Source organism: Myxine glutinosa, chromosome 12, assembly GCF_964187855.1.
Source record: "Myxine glutinosa chromosome 12, kmMyxGlut1.1, whole genome shotgun sequence".
NCBI lineage: Eukaryota > Metazoa > Chordata > Myxini > Myxiniformes > Myxinidae > Myxine > Myxine glutinosa.
The window spans coordinates 48,305,735-48,321,251 of NC_136272.1; the positions used below are offsets into that span (position 1 = coordinate 48,305,735).

Consider the following 15,517-nt stretch of genomic DNA (forward strand, 5'->3'; position numbering starts at 1 on the left):
CCCGACCCCCACGTCGGGGCCGCCCTCCTGCGGGCGGACCCCCGGCACCGCCCAGCCCCGCCGCCACGGCGCCCCCCGGTCCTGCACCCATCCCAGGGGCAGCCAGGGGCATCCCACCTGGTATCCCTGCACCCCGGACGCCGCCGATCGCCAGGGGGCGCTTCGGCCGGGTCATTCGTCTGCCCCACAAACTGGCCCTCCAGGTGCGCGGGAATTCTGGGGGGGCGCGTGTGGCGGACACAAAAGCCCACTGGCGTGGTGACATCATTCCACGCACCAAGTGGGCGGTGGCCACGCCCGAGGGGTAGGCGTGGCCTCATGATATACACCGGGCGACCAGCCCGGAGGAGTTGAGTGTTACAGTGTAGTCTTACAATAAAGACGTTTATATGTTACCGCTTGTCCGCTTCCTCCTTGCTCACAAGCAGCGCGCGTAACGCCGCGCTTTAATAATGAGTTTATTAAAATTATATTTCCATTAATCCATTAGAATTAGACTTCGTTAAAAAATAGAATTCGTTAATTCTTCCATTAGTAGCTGATTGAAGTGCATCCATGAGCATATAGACGGCGCCGTAACTCCAATCACCTTTTTGTATCATCACATTTACATTCTGTCTTCAAACAATCGCAAATGCGACATTTTTCTCTCGCAGCAACAATTCAATTTTTTTTAAATCTTTGACGAGGTGAGCGCACGACAATGACATCATGACGTCACTGAGCAAGAGGCGGCGCGTGATGGGGACATTGAACTCGTGTGACGTCACTGAGCAAGAGGCGGCGCGTGATGCGGACGTTGAAGTCGTGACGGGGAATACCCGAGTAGAGACCGTGTCGTCCATGGCGCATTATTTAGCGGGCTCGGTGTGTGCGCTCCTAATGGTGCTGTGCGCCGTTACGAGCGAAGCGAACAACGTGCCTCCGTACACAGAGGACTGTCGCACGGGGTTATATCCACCCAGCGGCCCGACCTTCGCAGGGACGGTGTCCTGGGTCGACGTGGACCTCGACCTACCTCCGCGCGAGCGCTGGACCGAGCTCGTCAAGAGCAAGAAAACTGAGTTGGTGCTTCTGGTCGATCTCGTCAAGAAACTCGCTTCTAGCCTGTTACCTGAGGGACAGCTCATTAGGTTCGTGGATAAGGAACTTCCCATTTTGGGAAAGACCTTCCCTCCCCCTTTCCCAGAGGAGCTCGAGAGTGTGGCGCAAGCCTCTGGAATCCCCATCGGTGAGATCGTCTTGTACAACTTGTTTTACGAGGTCTTCACAGTCTGCACTTCCATCGTGGCCCAGGACCAGAAGGGACATATTTTCCACGCGCGAAACTTGGATTTCGGTCTCTTCTTGGGCTGGGACAGGACCAACAACACGTGGGCCATGACCGAGCGACTGTCGGACCTCGTCGTGAACGTGAATGCCCAGAGAGGTGGCAAAACGGTGTTCCGCAGCACCACGTTCGTGGGCTACCTGGGGATCCTTACAGGTGAACACCCCGGCTTGTTTACACTCACCATGAACGAGAGGTTCAACCTCGACGGCGGCTACCTGGGCATCCTGGAGTGGCTGCTCGGACACCGGACCGGTCACTGGATGAGCTTCCTAACCCGCGCCGTGTTGGAAAACGCCACCAGTTACGACGAAGCCAAGACCATTTTGAGCACCACCGAACTTTTGGCGCCGGCGTACTACATCCTCGGTGGCTATAAGCCCGGCCAAGGTTGCGTGATCACCCGCGCCCGGACCTCGTGCCTCGATGTGTGGACTCTCAACGTCACTCGAGGTCGCTGGTTCGTGCTGGAAACCAACTACGACCGATGGCGGCCGCCCTTCTTCTGGGACGACAGGAGAACCTCCGCCACCGAGTGCCTCGAACGTACGGGCGCCGCCAACGTGTCGGTGAAGACGATCTATGACGTTTTATCCACCAAGCCCGTCCTCAACAAGTTGACGGTGTACACGTCACTGATGTCCCTCCAATCAGACACGTACGAGGCGTACCGACGCGTTTGTCCTGATCCCTGCATGCCCTGGTGATGCTTCTGCAATCTGCATACAATGGACCCCTTGGGGACACGTCCATTACCCTAACGCTGGTGACGGGTTTCCAAAAGTTTCATTTTTAATTCACACCAATATGTTGACTATGATTTAAAAATATATAGTTTTGGCTTTTTTGCACAAAAAATTGATATACAATGATTTTCTTGATATACAATTGATATACAATGAGTACAGTACAATGATTTTTTGAAATTAAAATTTACTCATTCCTTTTTTTAAATCTCATGTTCTTCGTATTTCTTTCATTCAGAAATTTTATCAACGCCAAATATTTAATTGTTTTTATTTTTGGTACTTCACGGATGATAGATTTACTTACAGAAGCCCATGGTAAAAAAAATACCATGATTTAAAACTAGAACGGCACTCAGTATTGCAAACCTCCACCGAGTTGGCCATATCACTCAATGGTGAAATCACTTTAAAAATTCTACGAGCTGGATCCAGATCCGGATCTTCACCAAAATTGAGGATTCTTCCTTGTCACACACACAACCTGTCTGAAAAGTTTCGTCCAAATCCATCCATAACTTCGAGATATCCTGCTATGTATGGTTTTTGGCCATATCTCCCAATGGTGAAGAATCACTTAAAAATTTAAATAACTCTCATATCCGAATCCATATTCAGATCTTCACCAAAATCGAATCGAATCGTCCTGGTCAGACACCCAACCGGTCCACCAAGTTTCACCCAAATCCATCCACAACTTTTTGAGATATCCTGCTATGTATCGTTTTTGGCCCGATCTCCCAATGGTGAAGAATCACTTTTAAAATTCTAGTAGCCGGATCCGAATCCGGATCTTCACCAAAATCTAATCATTTCGGCCTTGTCACATACGCTACATCTCTGCCAAATTTCGTCCGAATCCGTCCACAACTTTTTGAGATATTTTGTTCACAAACGGACAGGGGTGAAAACATAACTTCCATCCACCTTTGGTGGCGGAGGTAAAAAAAAAACAAGGAAGACTTTTATTCTTGCGCTGGTTGAATGTGCTAAAAAAAAATGGGGCGTTATATGTTTCGTAACAGAAATGAAAAATATATATATTGTGAGCGATCGAGGCAGCGATCTGTTGCCTATACACCGCCTGGGTTCAATTACCTTCGTCTGATTGAACAATTCCAATTCACCAGTGAAGCAACTTCGACAACTTATTGATACCTGTACAAGAGCATTCAAAACAAGTAACGAAAAGCAAATGACGTTAGCTCATCCACTTACTAGTCTTACTAAGTCATCTCTCTATGCAAATGCCGTTTAAATCACCTTCGGCTCTACTAGAGATTGCCAGCTGAAAATTTCTACAATTCTGCTTTTATAACATTCAAAACTGTGTTTTTGTAAAATTATCTTGAGCTTCAGTTGTATGAAATTTTAAGTCCCTTCTGCGAGCCCAAAAAAAAAAAGTTTGCGCTTAATATTTCCACTTCCGGGAACAAAATATATTTTTGTCTCTCTTTCGAGAAATGTACGTCATGCATGTCAGACGATGAACGCATGTATTATTTTCATCATCCACTAATAAACGTATTTTGGCATCGCTGCTGGGACCAGGTGAGGGTGAGGACGGACGAGTGTCGGGTGCTGTGTGTTTGGAGTCGTCGCGACGTCACCCTTCATTCCCCGCGCAAATCCAGCAAACATGGCGGAGAGGTCATGGTGGTGCGAGTTTTCGTCCATTCGGTACTACCTACATACAGTACGTGGTTTTGTAAATAACTACAGAATCCATCGAGTGTTTTGTGCAAGAATAAATGTCCTGATCTGGGGAATTTGATTCGATGTAATAAAAGTTTTTAATGCATTTAAGTGATAAGGTGTTATTTACATATTACGTGTGAAACGAGGAAAAAAATTGATAAAAGGAACGGGGAAGGGAGGTTGAGAGATTGAAGTGGAGAGAGATGACGAGGAGGCTGAATTAACGGGAGATAAAGAAGGGACTGAAGAGGAAGGTTGCTAGGAGACAGACTTATGAAGAGGGGCGTGGCACTCACATGACGTGAGGATAGATGGAATAAAGCTGCAAGGTCAGAATACTATCTGCGTACGTTATATGTATATAGCTATAAGGACAAGGTTCAGATTTTGTGTTTTTGTTTACATGGTGCACGCATTCGCCTTTTGTAATGACGTGCCTGAACCAATGACGTCTTGTGCATTCAGCTCTTCCAGTATCTGAGATCTGTATGTGAAACATTTCTGCATTCTTCAATGACTGCTTTCCTGAAGTTCACCTTGATGCACCTGGTATAATGTGCACCCTGAGGTCGTTATACCCATTATTATAAACTGAACGCACACCTGGTTACCTCCGCCACCAAAGGTGGATGGATGTAATGTTTTCACCCCTGGATGGCTGTTTGTCCGTTTGTCTGGCCGTTTGTGAACAAAATATCTCAAAAAGTTGTCGACGGAGTCGGACGAAATTTGGCTGAGATGTAGCGTCTGTGACAAGGACGAAATGATTAGATTTTGGTGGAGTCGGATCCGGATCCGGCTACGAGAATTTTTTAAGTGATTCTTCACCATTGAGAGATTGGGCCAAAAACGATACAAAGCAGGATATCTCAAAACGTTATGGACGGATTTGGACGAAACTTGGTGGACAGGTTGTGTGTGTGACATGGACGATTCGATTAGATTTTGGTGAAGATCTGAATATGGATTCGGATATGAGAATTATTTAATTTCTTAAGTGATTCTTCACCATTGGGAGATAGGGCCAAAAACGATATATACCAGGATATCTCAAAAAGTTATAGATGTATTCGGACGGAACTTGTTGGACAGGTTGTTTGTGTGACAAGGAAGAATCGATTCGATTTTGGTGAAGATCCGGATCTGGCTGGTATAATTTTAAAAGTGATTCTTCACCATTGAGTGATATGGCCAACCAGGCGGAGATATGCCCGCTACTGAGTGCCGTTCTGGTTTTCTCTTGTATTAGTCGGAAAGCCATTAATGTGTGAAACTAACTGTAGATTGATAGTTTGGCATTCCAAGACCGAATGCAGGTGATGCAGACGGTTAAAAAATGAGTGAAAAACTTGTTGGAATGGCTCTGAAGTACGATTGATGATGATATGTGCCATACCCTTTTATACAGAGCATCCGTGTTGTCGAAGCAGTTTCTTGGCTATACTAGCATAGTGGGTGCTTTGCCATTGCCTTCCCAGCATTTAGGCCAGGAGTTTGGAATTTGTCAATGGTGCCGGCGACAACTCGCCGACTCTTCGCGTAGGACGCCATGGGATCTTTAACATCCACCAACGAATGCTGGCAGACGGGAGGCCCTTTTAACGTCCATCCGAGGGACGGCACACACATCGATGAATCGCCCAGCCTGTGAAACAACAGGCTGACCGTTTATAGCAAGATCGGGATTCAAACCCAGCCTAGACAGCTTCGGGGCGAGTGTACGTACCTTCTGGGCCATTCTGCCAGCCAGTAAAACGAATACACGTCTTTCAAAATGATGTGTGAATGCTAATTGAGGCCTTTCACACAATTGTCGGGCTGCAAGATGTTTCGTTTGGATTCTGTACGCCAAAACTTGCTTACTATTGGAACCAATTACCAATTGCCAATTACCAATTACCAATTACCTCAACCAATTAGTTGAACCACAGTATTCTATGGGGCTTGCAAATGCACATTTTTAGCTCTCTTGTCAAAACGATTGAAATACCTGCATGAAACTTCACAGGTGGGGTGGAGGGTCAAAGCCATTCAATCAATGTGAAAACTGCATGTGATGAAATCGGAACATCCCCTTTAGATATTGTGGTAACACGTGTTATGTAAAAACGATACCTGACCGTATTTTTCTCAAACTTTTTTTGCACAGTTACACACTCACCTAAGCAACTGGTACTCAGATACACACCTTAGCTCGTATAGAAAACGATAAACACAGTCACTTCTATGGACTTAATTTGTAGACTTTAACTCTGCAAGCTACAATATTTAAATATCCATTTCAGAGGATAACAAATTTATGAGGTGCAGTATCATGCGCTCGCAGTACCAGCACACACCCCACATACCCCAGACACAATAACCACACCCACATCTACTACACACACCTTGCAACCGCATGTCCAACAAATGCAGTCTTGACCATGTAGAATGGAACGACATGAACTTGTTCCAAGTTTGCTACTTCCATAGCCGTATTAAACATCATCATCATCATCATCACTGTTCTCTTCATTGTCAGAGTCAACTTCGGGGTTAGAAGGAGCATCGCCGCATGCGCAACAATAAGTCGTGGTCACTTTGCATAACATTATTTACAGTATAACCTTCTGTCCAATAGCATGTGCATGTCGTACACTTCGCACCGGGTGGTTCAAAGCATCCACACGGTAATCGAAAGGTTTGCTCCAAGGTGGGTCAGTTCACGAGAAAAAAAAAACATAAACCCATAATATGTGTACTGGGGTCGTGTTTATGTGTCCATGCGTGCTTATGTGGGTCAGTGATTGGAAGTATTTCTACATGTTAGCATACTGTCTTTTAATAGAGATATATTTTAATTTAAATGTTATCCAGAGTATCCCATACGGCTTTCCGTAATCACCAATTCGTTAGCATTGTTGACACCTTGTTGGCGTTGTTGCCGTGTTTTATAAAAATACAATTTGTTTCGAATACTATTGAGGGAAAATATGTACAGACATTTTATGTTTATATATTTCAGTCTATTGTTACAACTTTGCCAATGGTTATAATGGATGATATAGGCCTATGGGTGATAAGCTTTCCACATGAATTCATTAGCTTCTTATGAAAGCCTTTCTTTCAACTTTTTGTTGATATATTTTCAAAGCTTTCTGGACATGTAAGCACAATTAAAAACAAGTACTGTGACTTAAACTTACCTTAGTAACAATATATGCTGTGATCACTTTGCACTTCTGTCCAATGCCATGTGCTTATGGATGTAGTAGCGGCAGCAGGTAACCCAGATGCTGCCCTCTATAGCTAATTATTTGTTACGGATACTCAAAAGGGCCAATTTATTTAATATGTTATTGTCTGTTAGAAGTAGCATCCCAAAGTTTCTTAGAAATAAGAAAAAAATACTCTATTTCAATGGATTTAGAAGAATATTTAAATAAATAAACAGCTCATTTCAAATGGTGGCCATTTTGAAATTCAAAATGACCTTATAATTATTTTAAATATGCATACAATAAATCATAATGTCTCTCCTATTCATGTTCATTCATATTGTTGCGGATATGGGATTTGGCCTCCATATCCGCTTGTAAATATTCCCCTATTTCCCCAATACTCCCCAACTATCCCCAATCCCCCATTCCCTAGTCCCATTGTCTGTAAACAACACTCTGTAGAACCGACCTTCCCCTTCTTCCCCCATTAAATGTCGTGCCCAGGTCCACCGCATCTCACGTAGACAACTTTCGGACATCTTGCTAGTTATTCTTAGTCTATGTCAGTTAAGGACTCGTTTCCATTAATTCTGACTCTTCGTTGCACCAGAATGTGATTGTATGGCACCAGTAGTGAGTTTAGGACCTCCCCATACCTCCTCCCATCTTCCCCATGAAACAACAACAACAACAACAACTACAACAACAGCGCGCGGGGAGTGTGCGTCCTCACACCGGCTTGGTTAGCCGCCATTGGCCATGTGCGCCGACGGGGTTACCACGAAGGGGCTGACTGTCGGCCCCTCGTCAAGGGCGGAGCCCGGTAACCCCCGCACCCAATAAGAAGCAACGGGCCGATTCCATCTGGGGCGGAGCTAACGAGCCGAGGGCGTGTCACTCCCCGCCGGATATACGCAGCGACTTACCGGACGTGACCTGAGATGCGCCTCAGCCACGAAGGAGAAACAGACGCCACCTCCAGCGCGACGAGACCTCCCGCATCTCTGGACCGGACCGGGTCGATTCTGCCCCTGCGCCAAGGTGCACCTTGAGCCTCGACTACCTGCCCTTCCTTGCCATCAATCCCCGTGTGAGTCAGTCTTGTCCCGTTTATCTGTCGTCTGTCGGGGTTACTATAAGACCGTGATTAAGTGCCTACCTTCCTATGCTGTCTCTCTTGTCCTTGTAATCTAACGTTCCGACCTATTATAACCTCCTCCGGAGGTCTTGAGAACTGTACCCCTGGTGTCGTGTCATTTAATCCAGCCGTTGTGTCCTTTCCTCAATTGATTTAGCGTAGCGCGACTCGGCCAACGTTCGAGTATAATCGGGTAAACTGTGCAGACGCGGTAATACCAAACCGCTCGGTAAACCAACATCCACAACCGCGTCTGTAACATTTGGTGTCGAGGAGTTGGATTCGGACCTGGGACTAAATTTGTTAGGCCCAAATTTTGGAACACCAATTGTACCATTAGGGTAACAATTGGTGTTGGGAAGTGGAATTCGATCCGGAGCGCGTTTCACGCGCTCGAAATTATAACAGCGAAATTTGATTTTGTTTTACGAAAATAAAAACCCGAATTTTGAAAGTCGCGCTATGGCAGACCAAGACGGCTGGGTTCCGGTAGTAGGGAGTGAGGCAGGGTCGATCCAGGACCAAAATGAGGGACAAGAGGGGAGCGAAGCAGTGAGGGTAGCAGACGCACGAAATGGCGCCTCGCACATGGCCACGGCGACCACGCCCGCGACCGTGGTAGCGCCGCTGGTGGATTCGAACCTTTTCCTCCTGCAAATGAGGGCCCTTATGGAACAAATGGGTGAGCGATTGGAGGGCCAAATGGGGGTAATGGGGAACCGGATGGATGCTCAGAGTGAGCAAATGAGGGCTGATAGTGAGCGATTAGAGGGCCAAATGGGGGTAATGAGGGACGAAGTGAGGGGTACCGGTGAGGGATTAGACAAGAAATTAGAGGGGTTAGACAATGGGATAGAAGGGGTGAAACATGGGTTAATGGGGGTAGAAAACAGAATGGCCGCTCAAGAGAATCAAATGGAAGGGATGCAAAAGGGGTTAGAGGGGTTAGAAAACAGTATGGAAGGCAAATTGAGGGACATGAGGGACCAAGCGGAAAGGGAAGTTAAACAAATGGAGCAGCGGATAGAGGGGGTCAGAATGGGGGTAGAAACCAAACTGGATGCTCACAGGGAGGAAATGGAGCAGATGAGGGTGGCATCTGGGCAGGAGATGCAAGTTATGGGAGAGGAGATCAGAAGACGTGTGAGTGAGGAGGTCGGAGGAGTGCGCGAGGAGGTGAGGCACTGTAAGGAGCACATGGAGAAGGAGGTGAGAAAGGGGACTGTAAAGTTACAAGGGGGCATAGAGGACCTGACGCAGGAGGTGGAGCAGCTGACGGTGGGACAGACGGAGTTAGTGGAGCAGGTACAAAGGAACACTGCGGTAATAGGAGGGTTAAAAGCGACACAAAATGACCTAAAAAATGACTTGGTAGCGACGAAGAGGGAATGTCAGATGGTACGTGAGGGATTGACAACGAGGTTGGACGAGGTGATAGAGGTAATGGAGACGAAGGACCGGCAGATGAGGACGCACATGGAAACGGTCAAGGTAGCCTTGGAGGACGAGCTTGAGGAGACGTACCGGGGAATAAAAGAGGTGAAGCAGAAATTAGAAGAAGTGGAAGAAGGGATGAGCGAAATTAAGAAGCGACGGAGAGGGGATAAGAAAGAGATAAAAGAGGAGATAAAAGAATTGGTCCGAAGTCTGTGTTTGGATCGTGATGATGTGCTCATTAACCGGATGAGGGATTCGCAGGTGATGGAGGAGAAGCGAAGAGGAAGAGGACCCGGTGTAAGTGGTGACCAATATGGTCGTGCGTATGATGCGCCAGGTGATTTAAGAAGCTTGGGGGTCGAGATGGACCCGGGTGTTCGTGAGAGGCCGTTGGTGAAGTGTGCGACAGGTCTGGTGTGCGAAAGAGGAGGTGTGCGAGAAAGTCCGACTCTGGGGTGTGTGAGGAAAAAGTGCGTGCCAAGGAGTGAGGGTGCTGGCGAGAGTGAGTCGGTCGTAGCGCGTGTGCGAGGGAGCACATGGAAGCGCGGTGTGGTAAGTGTTACAGAGGGTGTGACGGGAGAGTGTGCGCGAGAAAGGTGTGTGACGGACGGGTGCATGGGGAAAGAGTGCGCTGTCAAAGGCAAGGAAGAATGCACACCTGTGGTGAGTGTTACAGAGGGTGTAACGGGAGAGTGTGCGCGAGAAAGGTGTGTGACGGACAGGTGAATGAGGAAAGTGCGCTGTCAAGAGTAAGGGTGAGTGCGCTGTCAAGAATGGAGGTGAGAGTAGTGAGAGTGACAAGGAGCGTGAGTTGGTTGTGACAGGTGAGAAAGGAAGCACACCTGGAATGGTAGAGCGTGAGTGGGAATGCACGCTGGAATTGGTAGTGAGGCACGTGGTTGGGTGTGCGAATGAGAGCACACCTGTGATTGTCACAGAGGAGGTGACAGAGGAGGGGGCGCGAAGAGGTGTGTTGGTGAGGTGTGCGACCAACGAATGTGTGCCAAAGTGTTCGGTGGTCAGGTGTGTGACCAAGGCTGTGCGTGGAATGAGTGTACCGAGGTGTGTAAGGAAAGGTACGAGGAGCATGGAGACGGCTGGATGTGTGAGCAAGGAACGGGCTGCGGGGTGTAAGCATGCAGGTGAAGCATCGAAGGTAACCGGGTTAGAGGTTAGAACGACTTTTAGCCGAATCGGGCCCTCGGTGCGTGCTGGGCCTCGCTTTGAACGGCCGCGTCTGTGCTCCACTAGGCGGAGCGGGCGGCTGGATAGGAAGGGTCGTCATGGCGACCACTTTTTGTTGAGGCATTCCGGCAGGTCGAGATCGAGCCATGGGATGGCTCCGTGCCGAGAAGGTGCGTGGGATCTCGGCCCGGGTAAACCTCCTTCCCTGCACCGAGTGCCGGACGCGTCCAGCCGCTGGCACAGAACAACCCGCATTCATGGCTTGGCTTTACGAAGCCGGGCTTTGGACAGGAATTGGCGCACTGAGAGGCAGTAGTGAGTAGACTGTGTGATGAGGATAGTGTTTTGGCCCCAAAATTAGAGAAAAACAAAATTTGATGATTGGCAAAGGATTGGCAGTAATGATTGGCAGATGATGGGCAGTGATTGGCCAAATTTTTGATTTGTTGAAATTTGATGTGCAAAATTGGTAGTGAGCGATGGGCCCGGTGGGTAAGGGGGGCATCCCTGCCACCCTTCCCATGAGTGGGGCAAATGCGCAATAGCTTATGGGGTGTATGGCAGTGAAAACTAGCCCGGGTGGGTTAGGTTATATTGATAGGGATCTAGCGAAGATGACATTAGGTGACGTTAAGTTTAGTTAGTGACTGATACCTGTAGTGGGGACGCAGGTAGATTAGTATGGATGATAATGACGAGGGAGCGCAATAGTTTAAAGGGACGACTGGGAAGCGCAAGTTTCAGAGGGGAGTAGTTAGATGAGATGATGCTGTGTGAGAATTGAACAGGTGTGATTGCACAGGTGTGCAACTGGACAGGTGTGTGGAGCAGTGTATGAGTAGTGAGTGTTGTGGATCAGCGCGAATGCGCTTGGGGAGAGAAGGGTGCAGGTGGCACCAGGTGTGAGCACAGGTGTGTGGAATATATGGAGCAGAGAATGAGTGGTGTGGAGAGAGTTGGAGTAAGTGGTACGGAGTGGTGTGCATGGTGCGAAGGTGTGGATGGGGGAAGAGTGGACCCCTTTCACGAGTACCCGGGGCGGGTAGTGTAAGTGTTAGGTAGAGGGTATAGGTAAATTGTGGGTGGATATTGGCATTTGTGGTGCGGTTGCAGAATGGTATTGTGGATGGGTGCATTAGTGTTGTGGAAATGGCTGGGCGTGTAGCCTGTTAGTGTGTGTAGTTGGTTGGGCACTCCACCACTGTGAGGATGTCGGCCAGGTGAGGCCGCAGGTGGGCTCTGGGAGCCGTTAGTGTCAGTGGGGCCCGAGGATCCGGAGGACGGACCCGGGTAGCCCAGTGCCAGAGAGGGCACCGAGTGGGGAGAGCGCCAGAGGGCCTTCCCCAGGTAGTTAGGTTAGGGTAAGGAGCAGGTAAGCTCGGAGGCAACTGCAGTGGTGGAGGTGTGCAGGTGGGTAGACCCGCTGGGAGAGGTACACGCCACAGCCCAGAAATTGTGCGAGGGCACCGGGAGATGAATCGGGGGAGTGAGACCCCAAATTGAAAAGCACCACAGTTTGGTCAATGGGAATTGGTTTTTAGAACCCATAGTGTAAGTTGGCCAATGGATTGGCAGGGAAAGACCCCGGGTAATGTAAAGTTGTTAAAGTCATTTAGGAAATAGTTAGGATTGATGAACCTGTCGCACCATACACAGCCACTTACCTGTGGTGATGATGACTCCACACCTGTGTTTTCTTTGTTCGGTGTTGCAGGAAATGAGAATTGCTGTTGGATTTGTGAGACGCATCACGACGTGGATGAGACATTGGGGTGATTCCATCTCTCCCTCCCTAGGAGGGACTGATGATGAATTGGTGATAGCAAATTATGATGTTGAGTTGGAGATGGCAAATTTTGATGAGAGTTGAAAATGGCAAATTTGATTGGTTAGGAGGGAGAGAAGACGAATTTGGTTTATGGGAGGAACGGGGAAGACAGTAGGGACGTTTGTTGATTTGTAAAATAGATGTTTATGGGTAGTGTTGTGTTTTGTGGATACAGTAAGGGGTAAGGGAGGGGCCATGTAGGTTACCTGGTGGGGGGGGGGGGGGGCGTACGGGAGGAACGTACCTGTCTCACCTGGTTCCCATGTGCCCCCAGTGTGCATCATCTTGTATTGCGTGCACTTTTGCGCCCTTACCACCTTACTCACTTGTTTTCTTCTTTTGTCTCCCACCTCCGAGGATCTGGCTTTGGGGCAGAGAGAGAGGAGAGAGAGGTGCTGGCTCCGCAGTTGTGGGCCTGCACTTTCGCTGCTTGCTGCCGGGATCGATACACCATATGGACCGCAATTTTGGTGGCCACCCACAATGGACCGCAGTTCTTTTGCGGCCAAGCACCACCCGTGGATGGACCTATGGGTCAACGTGGCACCTATGCCATACAGGTGAACCACTAATAGTTGGCCCCCTGACGGCCACAATAAAGAAATGGACGCGGTTGGCGCCTTTCTTTATTTTTAAAGAAGCAAGAAGGCCAAGTGCACCACACGAAGGCAAGACCAGCGGCAGAACATCGGCCGGCTGCGACACCACCGGTGATTTATAAACACTTTATTGGTGCACCGGATGGTGCTGACTGTACATGATGGGGTGGTGCTTTTGGTGCTTGGAAGGGGTGCTCTGCACATTATTAAAGGCCGTAAGGCCACAGAGCACTCGTGGGTTGGTGTATCGATGCTGGCATGCGTGCTCTCTCTAACATCTGCATGTGTTCCTCCAAAAACAGGTCCTGGATCGTAGTGTAAATATCAGCATAGTCTTGTAAAAAAAATGCTCCCTACCGGCTGTATGTTTAGTTTGCGAATTCTTTCCACGATTCGGTTATCCTGTGGGTGTGTTTCTGTGAGGAGAAGGGTGCAACGTCGCAGGGGGACATATTTACTCATTTGTGAACATCTGTAAAACTGTCGCACTCAGGGTAGAGTTAATAGTAGAGGGAACTACATCTGAGTGCCACACTAAAATAGGTAAAAATTTATCGGGTCGGGACGCCCCGAGGGTAGAGAAGGGTGCAATGTTGCGGATATGGGATTTGGCCTCCATATCCGCTTGTAAATATTCCCCTATTTCCCCAATACTCCCCAACTATCCCCAATCCCCCATTCCCTAGTCCCATTGTCTGTAAACAACACTCTGTAGAACCGACCTTCCCCTTCTTCCCCCATTAAATGTCGTGCCCAGGTCCACCGCATCTCACGTAGACAACTTTCGGACATCTTGCTAGTTATTCTTAGTCTATGTCAGTTAAGGACTCGTTTCCATTAATTCTGACTCTTCGTTGCACCAGAATGTGATTGTATGGCACCAGTAGTGAGTTTAGGACCTCCCCATACCTCCTCCCATCTTCCCCATGAAACAACAACAACAACAACAACTACAACAACAGCGCGCGGGGAGTGTGCGTCCTCACACCGGCTTGGTTAGCCGCCATTGGCCATGTGCGCCGACGGGGTTACCACGAAGGGGCTGACTGTCGGCCCCTCGTCAAGGGCGGAGCCCGGTAACCCCCGCACCCAATAAGAAGCAACGGGCCGATTCCATCTGGGGCGGAGCTAACGAGCCGAGGGCGTGTCACTCCCCGCCGGATATACGCAGCGACTTACCGGACGTGACCTGAGATGCGCCTCAGCCACGAAGGAGAAACAGACGCCACCTCCAGCGCGACGAGACCTCCCGCATCTCTGGACCGGACCGGGTCGATTCTGCCCCTGCGCCAAGGTGCACCTTGAGCCTCGACTACCTGCCCTTCCTTGCCATCAATCCCCGTGTGAGTCAGTCTTGTCCCGTTTATCTGTCGTCTGTCGGGGTTACTATAAGACCGTGATTAAGTGCCTACCTTCCTATGCTGTCTCTCTTGTCCTTGTAATCTAACGTTCCGACCTATTATAACCTCCTCCGGAGGTCTTGAGAACTGTACCCCTGGTGTCGTGTCATTTAATCCAGCCGTTGTGTCCTTTCCTCAATTGATTTAGCGTAGCGCGACTCGGCCAACGTTCGAGTATAATCGGGTAAACTGTGCAGACGCGGTAATACCAAACCGCTCGGTAAACCAACATCCACAACCGCGTCTGTAACAATATTATGGGATAAAATTTTGATATTATTTTTAAAATATGAGCAATAATTGTATTCAATGAAGAAAAAAGCATGATCATGGCAGCCATTTTGGAATTCAAAATGGCCGCCATTTGACCTCCAAAATTGGCAACATCAATTTTCCTGTTCCGAGACATACATGTAGAACATATCTAAATAGGTGGCAACTTCTCATCATGAAAGTCCTACGGGCCCATTGTCTAGGACCACTTGCCCCCCCACTACAGGTGCCGTGTGTTTACATCGACTCTGTTCTGCTCGGCGGGCACTTTTAACCTGCCGTTGCTAGCGCAAATTCTGTATTTCGAATCGTGTTTTAAACATAATTTTTTTCAGTATTCAGATGAAAGAGTGGCTATGCCAGGATAGTTATCCATAATTTTCTTGTTTCTGAATGCAAATTGGACTCGGGGAAATATCCGTAGATGAGAGGCCTCGAGTTCATACCATTCCCTGTTAGTACAAGTGAGCAGCGGCAGTGGATACAACACACATACACACGCTTCTCCTTTTACATAGATGCAAAAATCTAGTATAATTTATCTTGTGGCACGAAAACCAAAACAAACAAGATATTAATCACGGTCCTCACGGCCCATACAGTCCGCACTCCCTCCGACGTCAATTCTCGGGCGGACGTCATTTCAAAAGTCCCTATGATCCCTTAACGCTTTCCACCTTTTG

The 15,517-nt window shown here is 48.4% G+C and overlaps 2 protein-coding genes across 2 annotated transcripts in view; both read left to right on the top strand.

The window, feature by feature from the left end:
* The first annotated feature begins 688 nt into the window (after positions 1 to 688).
* Positions 689 to 2,284, top strand: ASAH1 (N-acylsphingosine amidohydrolase 1). Its single transcript, XM_068132486.2, has one exon. The coding sequence runs from the start codon at positions 712 to 714 to the stop codon at positions 2,035 to 2,037; it is 1,326 nt and encodes a 441-aa protein (XP_067988587.1). The 5' UTR covers positions 689 to 711; the 3' UTR covers positions 2,038 to 2,284.
* The window catches only part of LOC137437235 (uncharacterized), a 36,010-nt gene continuing 22,751 nt past the window's right edge, over positions 2,259 to 15,517 (top strand). Inside the window, exon 1 of the mRNA XM_078766259.1 lies at positions 2,259 to 3,772. Within this exon, the coding sequence (XP_078622385.1) occupies positions 3,553 to 3,772 (220 nt within the window). The 5' untranslated portion in view covers positions 2,259 to 3,552. The remainder of the gene's footprint in view (positions 3,773 to 15,517) is intronic.

Excerpts from the sequence above, each read along its gene's own strand:
- ASAH1 (XM_068132486.2), top strand. The coding sequence starts at position 712 with ATGACGTCACTGAGCAAGAGGCGGCGCGTGATGGGGACATTGAACTCG.